The following is a 14133-nucleotide window of genomic DNA, read 5'->3' as shown; positions in this document are numbered from 1 at the left end:
CTGGTTGAGTTTTCTTAGATAATCTCAGCCATGGAATTTTGAGAAAGTGAGATATATATATATATATATATATATATATATATATATATATATATTTATATATAAAACCATTGGTTTCTACAAACATTTTCAACATTTTATTGTTAAAGAAATTGAATAAAATAGCCACAGTCTTGGAAGGATAAACACACAAAAGTATTGGTTGTTGCAGAATAATAGACAAAGGAAAGTTTTTCATTATTCCATGCACATTTTTAAGAATGGTCTTGCTGTATTGCTCAACCTGTAGAAAATGCTGTCCTCAATCTCACAGACATCTGCCTCCCTTTACTTCTGCATGCAACCGCCGCTGGCTATTTCATGTTCTATAATTGCAGCATTAACAGTTGCAAGTAATGTGTGAACAGCCATGTGTCATGACAAGGCATTCAACATAATTTGCCTGGCTGCTGTAGTTTGAAATTCAGTCATTGTCATTCCATACAAACAACTGCATTTCTACAGTTGAAGGATTTCCTACAGAAGGACTATAGTGAACATGACAGATTATTACAATTGAGGTAACTAACAGGTCATTTCTCATGGAAAAGAAGACTTCATTGTAATATATTTTTGATCAATAGCCTGGTTGGTCAGCAAATTTGCCAATCTTTCATAGAAATTAATTATAACTGAACTGTTCCTTGAATTGAACAAAATAAACAAATACTTCTGAAGAAACCATGCAACATTTTCCCCAACTGTTGGCCTTTATATCACTTTTGAATATTTTGTCCCATAATTTTAATTGTGTGAACATATACTTGTGCCTTTGATTAAATTTGAAATTTGTAAAAATTTCTTTTGTATTTTGAAACCATTTTGTAAAATGTTCCTCCTTCTTTTCCTCTCTTTGAATCTTTAATGAGCTTTAAAATCAACCTAATCAGTATGAATACTTCTTTATAAGCACAGACTAATTTGGGGCAAAGCACTGATAAGATACATGGAATCTAAGCCCCTAATCTGTTGTAATAAATTTATTAAATCATAGTTTACTATGTGTCTTTAAGGATGAAGCCAAACTCTCTGAAGAGGTAGAAATCCAACAGGGGGAATAGGAGTCAACGGGGTGAGGGGATATTAATTTTTTCTTTTTAAATGCAGTGTCAAAGCCCCCACAAAATTCTAAGTATAATTTCTAAAACCAAGATCTCCATAAAAGTTAGATCTTAGAGAGAAATGTAAACATTCGATTATGGTAGAAATATATACTAAAAGTGAAATTAAATGAAAAAAAATTAAAACCTAACAAATGAACAACTTCTTTACCATGTAGAGCATAGAATGAATCACCATATAAAGATATTTTTATTTGCCTTATGATTATTTTTGTTGAAACATCACACTTCACCTTAATAGCTTTTACATAATGTTGTGATTAATGATAATTTCTAACTATATCTACCCTACCCAGATATCAGAATACACTTGAGAATTTGGAAAAGATCAGGGAAACTGTGCATGATGCTCCTATGCTCAGAGATTCAAACAGAACTGAAGTAGGACTAGCAATTGAAAACCAAATCCTTGAAATAAACCCAAGAATAATAGCTTTATTCCGAATTGGGACTAAACTATAAAGATTTATGCTTTTCAATAAAAAATACTGCTTTAGGTGGCAGAAGACTGTACTAAGAAAACTCCCAGAGCTAGGCACAATGGCACACTTTGAGAGGCTGAAACATGAGGACTGTGGTTGAGGGTAGCCTAGGCTACATATAAAGAATATGCTTAAAAACCAATCAGAACAAGAAGACTATTTGTAGTTTTCTTTAGAAAAATTAATAATTCCACAGAAAAATTTTGGTGACCGTACGTTTACATTGTATAGCTTAGTTACACAAAGGAACATGAACACACACCAACATTTAATTAAAATGATAAATAATTTTGATTCATATGAAAAAAATAATTGAACCAATGTAAATCTGACCAGTTGTTTCTTAAAAACATTGTGTCTTAAATCCAACTTTTTCAACTGCATGTCTAATTATCTTGTTTTCTCATTTGAACAAGTTTAATCACTTACTACATGTGTCAGATGAGGTGACATTTCTGCATGGTCATTTCAATGTGACTAAGCTCCCACCCCCATTTAACTATGAAACTGCTCTTTTTTTCCCTTTTCTTTTTCTTTTTTCTTTTTCTTTTTCTTCTTTTTTTGTGTGAGAGGAAAAAGATCAGATCCAGCCCATGTTAAAGATATTCCTCGGGAGTTTATAGAATATAAATCCATCACTGAACCTATGGGGACAGTGTTCCAAATAATTTTATCAGAGGGCACGAAGGGCATCTATACTGTTTAAGGGACCAGTTGGATTTTGAATCATGATCTCATCTTTTGATTGTTCTGATACTTAAAACACACAGCATAGCATGTGTTTGTGTATAAATTGCAGTTTTATAACTCTTTGGCCCAAAGCATTCCAACCAAGGGTTCAAAGAATGTTTTTGATTTGCCTCTGAGATACAGACATGTCTCATAGGAAGCACAATGTCTGTCACTGAAGATTCTTGTCACCGTGACAACCCTGCCTTCCCATGCTCCCTTGTTTATTGCTGACTGTGCTCTTGTTTCCCTTCAAGGTCTGGCACACCTGATGATGGGCGACCAAGGTATGGGCTCTGCTCCTTCTCCACTCTGCTCTCAGTGTTTTATTGCTCTGTAGCTGCTTTCAAACCATCGCTGCAAAGTATGGGCGGATGCTTGGAAGTGATGTGGCTGCAAATGAAATCCATGGCTTTTGTTCACATTTTTTTTCATGGTTTTGTCTGCTTTTTGTTGATTGGATATCAGTTTGCTCCTGTGACACTTGTTTCCCTCCATCCCTTGCACTATAAAATCTGCAAATAAATCAGACAGACAATTGTGACTGGAATCTTCACTTATAAGAACACAACGGAAGAGTGTGTGCAGTAAAGAAAGCCAAGAGCAGTTAGGAGCTAAAGTCTGAAAACACCCAGTCTAAGCGGCTACAGCAAAAGTCCATTTTTCATCCATGCATGGCAGTTTGGAAACATGCAGACAGCTTTGCCTTTGTTTTTCAGAGTGCTGATTGTAGCATTTCATGCAATTGATACTTTTCTACCTGTGGCCTTTGGGATCCTTCTTTTATGTACTCTTTAACATGAGCATGGGCTTCCAATCCCTTGCATGTACCTTCCTGTAAACCAGACAGAATTTTCAGAATGTATGGACTGCCTTTCTATTTGTCTTCAAAACATTGTTTGTTCTTTCTTGTCTTGTTTAATTTTAAGAGAGCAGTGCGTTTACATATATTCATAATTCCTCTTGTTGTTTTTCTCTTCTTTATTCTCTTTGTCTGGAAATCCTTTCTTCATGGACCCATTTCATCAAATGCATAGGTAAAAGTAAAGGTACTACATTATTTTGTTTCTTAGTATCATCTGTGTGGATTACAGTATGTCTAAATATGCAAATGTATGTAGATCTTTAACACTGATAATTGGTACTGAGCGGTAGGTATGTATATTAATGAATAATTATGAAGTCAAGGTAAGAGAATCCATCAAATTATTTCTGCTTTCCCTTCCCATCTTCATATTTTGCTTTTTGGATTTTTTTTATGTCAGTTGCTTTCATAATTAGTATGTTTAGATATTAGCTCTAGGTTGTGGTGTCAGTTCCTGAAATATCATTTAATGGTAGTCAAATGAAGAGTGTAGTAATCATAAATATATCTTCCTCAAACATTCAATTCTGACTGAGCACACCCACCATGTCCATTCTGACTGTCATCAGCACACAGCTCCAGGGTTACACAGCGCTGGTTCTTTCCTTGTTGACTGCTAGATGCCATAGAAGCACATTGACACTATGGTGGTTCCAAATGCAGCATTGTGAAAGAAACAGACAGATAAAGCAAGCTTGCTCTTTATGCATACTAACTTCAAGAATGTTAATAGCAGCTACATAATCTTGTGTCACATTGTAAGACAGGCATGAGTACTCTGACAATGTGGAATAAAAATCAGAAGCACGCTCAATTCAACATTTAGATCCATCTACATTTTGTTTAGTATTGTCACTAAAAGGAAGCAAGTGACAGGCATCCCTGGTAAATGTTTAGACTTGCCATGATTTGTTTAAATTGTGTTATAGTTCATATTTCCTTTGTCTTTAAATCATTATTCTCAAGTACAGGAATATGACGTTTCCAAGAATTATATAAGTCTTTGTGATGTGCTACAAGTTAGCGTAGTGATTAGGATGAGAGCTCACAACCTTACCCTCTTGAATTTGTATCATCTAGCAGGAAACTTGCTTCAAAACAGCATCTGAACGTGGGCCAAACATTAAGAAATAACATTTAAGTTTAAATTTGTAAAACAGGCTTTAGAAGTGAATGTTTGGACACTGAAAGTCAGTAGCATACCTGTCTCAGCTTTGCGTGTTTGGCCATTTCCAATTATACAACTGCATTTTGCTTTGGGTCTGTAGTAACTGTGCCAATGGTAGCTCCATTAGTTCTCACAAAGGTCTGTGAGTCACTGGGGCATTTCCTAAGCCTTTGCCTGAGGCCACCCTTCCACTAACTGACAAATGCAGTGAGTGGGTCTCAGTGTTCTACACATTTTTCTATATATGGACGCAGGGTTTCAGATCACATGTAAGAAATTGTGTTTTGCTTTCCTGTTAGTACAAAGTGTTTGTATCTGTGTATGTACATATTTGTATGAATGTATAAACATAGATTTTAAGTATATGCTCTCATCCATATACTAAGTAACTATTTTAATAATAAATCAAAATACTTTGCTAATTATATAACTAAACGTATGAAATAGTTCATCTTTGTATCCAGCTGGTATCTATTGGGTGTAATTAATGGTGAATGTCACTCCAGTTTTGCTGTGTCAGTCTCAAATATTTCTTTTGGTATGCGTTACTAATATATTTTTTTTATTTCTTCACTTTTTATCTAATTTTGTTCTCCAATGCAAAGCCACAGAGGGAAGCACTTAATTATTCTATTTCATTTATTTTAAAAAGATCATTCATATTTGATGTATGTGTGTGATGTTAAATTGGGCTGGGTATTTTGAATATCAGAGTAGTTACCATTACTCTTTTAGATATATAAAAATAAAAAAGCATACTTTATTAATCTCACTGTGAATGAATTTATCATTCATCAAATATACATTCTAGATCAGAAAGTACTTCGGTGACTTTGTGACACAGCCTGTCAACATACCACGTGAAAAAGTTAGTGTATAGAGCATAACTTAGTAAGACAGCACCTTAATGTGTAGCAATTCAACAGTGGCATGAATCCTGGTCAGTGTATCTCTGCTTTGTGTCACTCAGCTGGAAGTCTCTAACATACTGTCTACCAACTTCCCTTTGTAGCTTTCAACATTAGCTAAATTGATAGTTGTGCATTTAAAAGAGACCAAATCTGGCCTATGAAAAATAGCCGGTTCACATTATAAACTCACGTTTCTTAAATCTTTACATCACAAGGTAATTCTGAACTATTCTCCACTCCACTTTTCCCTGGGGTAGTGAACTAAGACCCTTTGAAATGAACCTGTGCAAACTAATATATTTTTGTGGCAGTATTCAGAAGCAAAGTTGAATTGAAAAACATTCAGTCATCATTGTCATTTGATTTCTTTGTGTGGATTTTTGTTGTTTAATAAATTCTAAGTGCCCAGTTAGAGATGAATGCATTCCATTTAAAGAAAATAGTGAAGATTCAAGTAGGAAGAGAGGAGTGTTATTTAGCTAAGCTCCTCCTCCTTCTGCCTCTTCCTCCAGATGGTAGCACTGGACTCGCTTACTCATGGACCCTGACCTCTTCCACCTTATTCAGGGTTTGGAATCTGAAAAACATTTCACCATCTGGGTATGACAAAAGGGCTAATGGATACATATTAGGGACTCTAGCTGGGTGAAGGCAGCATCAAGGTGAATGAAATCAGTGCTTTCTCTCCGGGGTCCGTCATCGTACACAGGTGTCATTTGGTTATTCAGTTTCAAACTTCAGAGTCAATAATTTAAATTTGGCTTATGATTTCTAAAAGGATATTTACCACTTTCAATGAAATGTAATTAAGAATAAATTCAATTTTGATGAATGTTAGCTTTCTTTTTGAGATCTCATGCAGTGCCCAGAGCAAGTCTAACTGATGCTGGCTGTATGTGACTCCAGGCTTCAGGGTATTGTATACTGTTGTTGATTTTACATTTTTCACTTGAAAATTATCAATGGCATTATGTTTAGCATCACTAAACATGTTAATTCATCCAGTTTTTGCTTAGATTCTTAATTTAGCAACTTTCCTAGAAATTTAGTGTTTCCCTCCCTCTATTTCTATATGTGTGCGTGTGTGTGTGTGTGTTCATGTGTGCACAAGTGCACAGGTTGCACGTGCATATGTGTGTCTTGTGAAACTGTTCAGAATACTTCAACAATTGTTTATTTTTTAATTTATTTATTTGGAGTTTGCTCTACTAGTTTTCTGAAAGAATGACTTAAATAAAGAATAACAGGAATAAAGTACACACGCAAATCCAGCTGTGATTGCTGGTGAGTAGCTGAAGAGAAGATTACTAATACTGGTTACATGTCTATGCCTTTAAGAAAGGTTTGTGTTTCCCTTCACAGCATGTAGCTATAATTATGCACTCGTGTGTTCGGTTCTTTCTCATGTCTCCTTTACCTACGAGAGCGGTAAGCTCCATGCTGGCAGGCACGTCATGTGTTTTGTTGACCATTACATTTCCAGGACATTTTTGCCTTACTGTAAGTTTGCCATTTTATGACATCAGTATATACGGAATGCCACCTTGAACTAGAAGGAGCATCTTTCAACTTCGTGAGATTTATTTAGACAAAGTAAAAGAGAAAAGGGATGGCATCTTTTTTAAGTAACCGTAAGAAACTAGCAAGAGATTCTATAGAATGTGTTTGTCTCCTTCTGTAAACTTGTATTTGTCTTTGAATTTCATCCTAAAGCTATTTGTCTACTTACCAATGAATCAGTAAGACATCATTTCTGTTACTTTTACCAGAGAATCACTAAAGAAAATGTGGTCAAGATATTATGATATTTAATTCTCAAAGTCTTCACACTTAGAAGAAAAGAGATCAGGCAACTGATAGTAACTGGGAAAGTGAAAATTTATATTTTTCCAGGGATGAGCCCTTTGGTAGGTTTTCAAATTTTTAATGTCACTTTCTGCCACAGAGAGAAATAACAAAATTTTATTTTAAAACATTCTGTTAATGAGACAACAGTTATATGACTTCCATGAAATCCAGCTCTACCATGTCACATGGTGTCTCTGCGATTTCTGTCAAGTTTTTCTAATTTCCTTACTCCTATATGCCAAAAATTGGAAGTATTAAGCTGTTTAAAAAGGCCAAATTGAATTCTTATAAGTATATTTGGTGTCTTATATAAATATAAATCCTATACCATGTGTATGAAGTAATCTTTCTTTTGAATCTATCAAATGAACATTTATTATTTGATTATTCATGATACCAGATGTTTAGAGATGGCCAAAGTTTTATAAGTCAAACAATAAAATGTATGTTCACATATTTAGAAATGCATTATCCCTGTGATATTGGTGATATTGGGTGTTAAGTCAGCATCAACATTAAACACAATTAAAACTTTTTTTTTCAAAATGAATACCTGGATTCCTCAACAGTTGATGGCAGCATTCAATATTGTATTGTTTCAAAACTATCTGTGATATCATGTCATGATATTCTATTAAACTCACTCTTAAAATAAATTTGATGTTATGAGTATAAACAGGCAAACTTCTCTGTGTTTTTTCCCTCTTGTTTATGTGTTAGTTCAGTCATAATGATGTAACAAAATGACACAGATTTTCTAAACAGAAATTCATTTGTTACACTTTCAGAGCTTGTAAAATTCAATGGCAAAGTGTGAGGACATTTGTTGTGTGATGAGGGTTGACCCACTCTAAAACTATGGTGGCTATATAAGAATTATATAAGGTTCTAGGGAACCTTCTTCTTGTGTTCTTAAGTCCTGAAAGGTGGCAGTGGGATCTCTGGAACTTTGTATTAGACAAAATGTCATTCATGAGTTATCATCCATTATAATCCAATAACATCCTGTGTACATCAGCAACTCTAACAAGTAACTTCTGGGAAGACACTGGAAGACATTTCTAACCGAATCTTTCTATGGTCTTTGTTACTGTCTCTTAAACTCTTCTTTGCCTCAGAGGAACACTGTGCAGCACTTGATGTCTGTTCAACAGCATCCTGATGTTCATTAGCTTCTAGAACTTCTAAATTTATTGTACTATGGAACAAATTTCCAATTCAATTATGAAATAATCATATTTTATCTTGTATAGATCCTTAAATCACATTTTCTCCTTAGATCCCTAATATTAAGTAATCTTCATTGTTCGGAAGAATGCACATTATGACATAATCTTACTATATTAAAATCTTGATTTTTTATTTGTGTAAACTATGGCATAATTTTTCTTCAGCTGTCTGGCATTGTGGACTCTACCACTGCAATTCTGGATCTCTCTTACTCGCAGCCACAGAACTGGGAAACAGCAGAAATTTAAGCATACACTTGGTCCTTATGAGCAGCAGAGGAGCTCTCTGACCACTCAGTGTGGCCTCCCATTTCATCTTTATTTTAATGTCCATCAACTCAGTGTGCAGTTAATAGAAGTCACTTTAACAACATATGTTTGTTTGCTATTTCTATGATTTAACTTATCTCATCATGTTTTGAAATCATAAATCTCAAGCATTTTCATTCTCTGTAATGTAAAGCTTATAAAGAGAAATTCCCCCATGTTATTATAAATCTGGTTTGTAATCATTGATTTAAATATTGATTAAATAAGAATTTTATTAGACTTATAGATTAACCTCTGTTCATGAAACATAGAAGAAATTGTCCATGGTATTTATCTACAGATGAAGTTGTACAACTAGAAGTGTTTCATGCTTGCCTGAAAAATGCTGCAGACTACACTTATAGTTTAATATAATGTAGTTAAAACAATATTCTCTTTTCTAAAATTATTATCTCTTAAAAATTATTAGTATCAGCCGGGCGGTGGTGGCGCACGCCTTTAATCCCAGCACTCGGGAGGCAGAGGCAGGTGGATTTCTGAGTTCGAGGCCAGCCTGGTCTACAAAGTGAGTTCCAGGACAGCCAGNGCTATACAGAGAAACCCTGTCTCGAAAAACCAAAAAAAAAAAAAAAACAAAAAAAATATTAGTATCAAATTGAAAATGAGTTTTGTTTATCTCAATATTTTTAATCAACTTTTAGGAGAGGAGGTACTTTATAAATAGTACAGCAGATAGATAGATAGATTCAGCAGATTTCATATACAAATATATATAAATTTATATATATATTTATGATATGATACCTCTAATTAGTTAATATAAACAGAACTTTGAATATCGTGGGATCTGTGGGCACAAATAATTAAAAATCAAGTTAAAAAACATCAGTTGTACCTCAGTGTCAGCAGAGATTCTGCTAACTATGATATGGAAGACTTTGTGAAGACCAAACTGAAATAGTCACTACAAAATGAGCCTTATGGACATTTCAATGATATTCCTCCAATTCTAAATGAAAAATGATGAAATTGGTCTTTGTCTGATTTTTTTCCCAAGATAAATTTAGCAGAAAATTGTAAGACATTGTCTAGGATCCATAACAGCTCGTTTTCAAGTTTTCCATTTAGGGTAGTGAAATCCGGAAGCAGTATACTATGATGGGTAAGAGTCATGAATTCCCAAACCTGGATGCAGGCTCCACATTCGTTCTCTCATGAGCTTAAATGAACTATCTACCCTTCTAATCAGGCCTGTAACCCACTATCAGGAAGCTGATGCAAGAGGATTGCCGTATGTTCCAGCAGAGCCTGATCTATACTTCTATACTGTAAGTTCTTATCTCAAACAAATCAAACAAAACAAACCACAAAAACACAAACAAAACAGAACAAACAATCCACAAAATTCTAACCTCAAGTATCTAAATTTATAATATGGGTCTACAAAATAATCTACAAGGTGATGGTAAGATGCAAATGTGCTTAGAAACCTATTTATTGGCAAGAACAGAAAAAGTTATTACATCCATTTGAATTAAATGATTTTTGAAAGTGAATGATCCAAAGTTTATCAAACATGGTTATTTTATTATCTTCTTACCATCAAATAAGTACCTTATTATTGTATATCCTCCTGAGATTATTTTAGGTTATAACAAACTGAATTTGAGCAATCAATAGCCCATCATACAGCCAGCATATGCAATAGAGAATTAGAAGTTGGTGCCTCTGTAATTCTCAGTATTTGTTAATAATACTCTGGCAGATTGAGCAGACAGTTTGTAAAGATTTATTTTAAATTATACTTAGAAATTACTTTTGGTGTCTCATAGGAGATCAATTTTCAATTCTTGTCCTTCCTTCCTTTCTTCCAGGATAAAAACAAAACAAAACAGCAACAAACCTAATAAAGGCAGAGTCTTCTCATTGGACTAGCAAGATGCAAAGAGCTTTCTTGTCTCCTGTTCCCTCTAGGAGACTTTTGGGACTTTAGTAGCAATTTGGAAGCCTTTCCTCTAAATGTCAGATTTTACTCGAAAATTTCATGCAATCATTTTAAATGAGTATTCCTTAAGGCTGCAACTCTTCCTTGTACATCCCCCATGACTGTATAGGTAGTAGAGGTGCCATCTGGAAGCTTGGCTGCTGAAGAGTTTCTCTCTTTGTGATCTAGTCAGGAAATATCTTTTGATGATTTTCACCAGAGGGAGAATTTGAAAAACGAAGGTGATCCCTTACTTTGTTTTCAAGTAGCTCAGATTATTCCTCTCACTCAAAAAAGTAAGATCCCTTACCATCAAACTCACAGTTAGCTACCCATACCCATGGCAAGACTGGCTTTCAACTTGGACATGTCTAGAGATGAGTTAATTTGGATTGAGAAGGAGTCCAGATCAGCAGCTATTAGGCTTCAGATATAGAACCTGAACTGATGAAAAGGAGGCTAAGAAAGCTCCAAAACATGAACAAGACTGCAGAGTGTAAGGTCATGTTACAAAAAAAATAAATGTCATATTTTGTCCTTTTTGAAGAGAAGGAAAGGAAGCTTGGGAAAGAGGAGGTAGATGGGAGAAGAAGGGAGAGAGAAGACTTAGAGAAGCAGAAGAGGTCGATGTGGGGAAGGAGGGGGTGTCTGCAGTCTCACTCCTGGCTACTAGGAGTCAGAATGGTGCACTTACAAGGCTGTTAATAGCGTTCCTTTTCACAATGGATGCTTTCGTGACCTTAAGAAATATAACCACACCAATAACAGTTATTCCTTCCCAGGTTAAGACTTTACACTGTCAATTTATACATACTTACAGAAAAATCCCTTTATATATACCAAATAAAGCCCTGCCTCTTGTTGGCTTATTTCCCTTTATAGTGTTTATAGACTACAGGACAGAACACTCAGAATTGACACAGCTGAAAATCCGGGAATCATTTGTATTTACTTCTAGCTAAGTAAAATTTAGGATATTCCTAGAGTCATGAATCAAGAGTTTTTCTTTTTCATTTTGCAATCATTTTATTATGCAACACGGATACAATCTATGAAATTATGCCACCAAGGCTATGAATTAGATCATTGAGAAAATCAAAACTGCTTATTTTTAATAAGGAGTGTTAAAGCCATATTTTATTTTATATTTTGGCCAAATTTACATGGTCAGTTGACCCAGCTTCCTACTTGATTATCTATAGTTGCATTATAAAGACTGTACACATTTGGAAAAAAAATTAATTATCCACTTAAAGAAGCAACCAAATTTAGATTGAGCTAGCATGCTGCCAAATCTGTAAATTGGTCAATTGTGACTCCTCTTGGCTGGAAAGACTTAGAGTACAAGCTGGAAAGCTGGGGCTTTTTAAACATTCCTAGTAGCAAAATCTTCCAGAAATGGGCAAAGATTAATGGCAGCTAATGATTTTGAAACTTCACTGACCCAAAATAATTATGGCAGCTTGTTATAACTGTCTTTTTAGTGACTGAAATGAAAGAATATATCCCTGACCACAGTCAAAGGCATCTGCTTTTCCAATTGCTTGACCCGCAGTTGAGTTTATATTGACCCACTCTACTTTCTGTGACTAGAGACATTTTCTTTCATGCAATTAATAAAAGTTAGATTCAATGCGATAAAACAATAGAGAAGTTAGGAAGTGGTGATCAAAGAAGTCCCACTCTTGAGCAGACGAACATGAATACTATTCTTTTTTATTTTTGTCCTGTCGTTATATATAGGAAGAATGTCAATAGGCTTTTAGACTAAGCCCCATTGTCCTTTTTCTTCAACTATTAGAAAAATGTCACTCCTTAACCAAAGGAAATAACCACTTGAGAGGACACTCTAAGCAAATCACTCAAGTATTACTCTCCCCTGTTCTGACATGTGATCAGCTGTTCACACACCAGTCCAACCTTGACACAATTCCCTTTACTCTGACACAGTAGTTCTTAGAATTTCTAAATATAAACCTTTTCATGACATTTAAGAGAGAGTTTTTTTTTTTTTCAATAGGATCATGGCAGTTTGGAAATCTGGAGTGGGGGGGAGGGGAGTGGAGGGAGAGTATGGGGGACTTTTGGGATAGCACTGGAAATGTAAATGAAGAAAATACCTACTAAAAAATAAGAGTAAAAAATAATAATAAAAATAAATGAAACAAAGCACCAATCTTCTTCATAAGAAGACTTAAATCACAAGGTTGCTGCTATCAATTTAGCCAAAAGTTTTTTTGCTTTCCAAATGCTAAGTATTTAAGTGGTTAAAGGAAACATGTTCCCAAGAAAAAAACAGGATGAAGATTGCTGAAGATGAAAAGGCTGAACACCTCTCTGGGCAGGAAGAAACGGTCTTGTAGATAATGAGCCTAAGGAATTTATTTCTCCAGGTAGAGTAGATATGGAAGAGTAATTATAATTGCTGGAGAGGGCCTTCAGGATCGAGAAAGCTGTTTCTAGGGATGGTTGCATATCTCTTGTAATTTGAGGGGGCAGTAGATATTATATCCTCAGGAAAGGTAAATCTCTCAGTAGTACAGCCCTGCTGGAGAAAAAAACTATCATAAAATAATCTGAAAGTGCCACATCACATAAGGAATGTATCTGTCCTTAGTGATCTGGTGGTATGGGACACTAGACAAGGGCTATTTATTATGAATGAAACGTATTAGATGACATTGTAGAGTTCTTTGTTCAGCCTTAGTGAGGTCTCTGCAGAGTTGGAAGCCATCAATTCACTTCCATGGTTGTGGCATAACTCACAGGAACTGACACATGTTAAAAAAAATCTATATTTAATGAGTAAAGGATTGCCTATGTCAATAATAAATATTCACACACTGAAACACTGTCACTTCTAGACCAAACTAGTCATAAAGCGTGGGGCCAACTTCTGTTATGAGATTATCTAGCAGGATAACATTGACGTTTGTTTTTTATCAAATTGTGACAACTTTACAGACAGGATTGGTTGTGTTGACGACAGGTGTGATTCATGGGAGATAATAAACCTCAATAAAAGTTATGCACCACACCCCTCATTATCCAAAGCCCAAGAAATGGTTGATGCAAAGTCTGAATCATGCAAATTGGAGTGGAGTATATCCATAACCCGGCTGCACACCATTATTAGTTATGTGTCTTCAGTCAAGTTATTTGGCCTTTTGAAGTCCCATCTCCATATTTGGAAATTTCAGGTAAAACTACCTGTTTTACTGTAAAAATTAAATATTAAAGTGTCAAAATATGTATTTCTAGAGGACAGTGAGTATTCACATAAATCATATGGAGAATTGGCTTTCTATTGATTAAAATGAAGTTGCTTTCAAGGAAAATAAAAAGAAACTTTTTGTACCATATAAATAAAAGACAAGCACAAAAAAATTCTACTAGTCCTGAGTATACATACTTTTAAGTCTCAGTAACTTCAGATATTCAGATATTACGTGAGAGGAAAGAGACTGTCAGAAATGATAATATCCCA

At 34.8% G+C, this 14133-nt stretch overlaps 1 protein-coding gene across 38 annotated transcripts in view; it reads left to right on the top strand.

The window, feature by feature from the left end:
- The window catches only part of Nrxn1 (neurexin 1), a 1073594-nt gene that overhangs the window by 97312 nt on the left and 962149 nt on the right, over nucleotides 1–14133 (top strand). For 23 of the 38 annotated variants that reach the window (XR_003835265.1, XM_029470959.1, XM_029470963.1 and 20 more), the window contains 2 exons: nucleotides 2629–2658; nucleotides 3409–3420. The exons of 7 other annotated variants lie outside the window; for them this stretch is intronic. Coding sequence is in view for 29 of the 31 variants with exons in the window: in XM_029470959.1 (XP_029326819.1) it covers nucleotides 2629–2658; nucleotides 3409–3420 (42 nt within the window). In the remaining 2 variants the exon portion in view is untranslated. Of the gene's footprint in view, nucleotides 1–949; nucleotides 1112–2628; nucleotides 3421–5827; nucleotides 8880–14133 lie in introns of those variants that run through there. 8 more of the 38 variants (XM_021149685.2, XM_029470962.1, XM_021149696.2 and 5 more) reach the window with 4 other exon arrangements.

Source organism: Mus caroli, chromosome 17 (genome assembly GCF_900094665.2).
Source record: "Mus caroli chromosome 17, CAROLI_EIJ_v1.1, whole genome shotgun sequence".
Lineage (NCBI taxonomy): Eukaryota > Metazoa > Chordata > Mammalia > Rodentia > Muridae > Mus > Mus caroli.
Note: the sequence above shows the minus strand (reverse complement) of the source record. Positions and strands in the feature narration are given on the sequence as shown.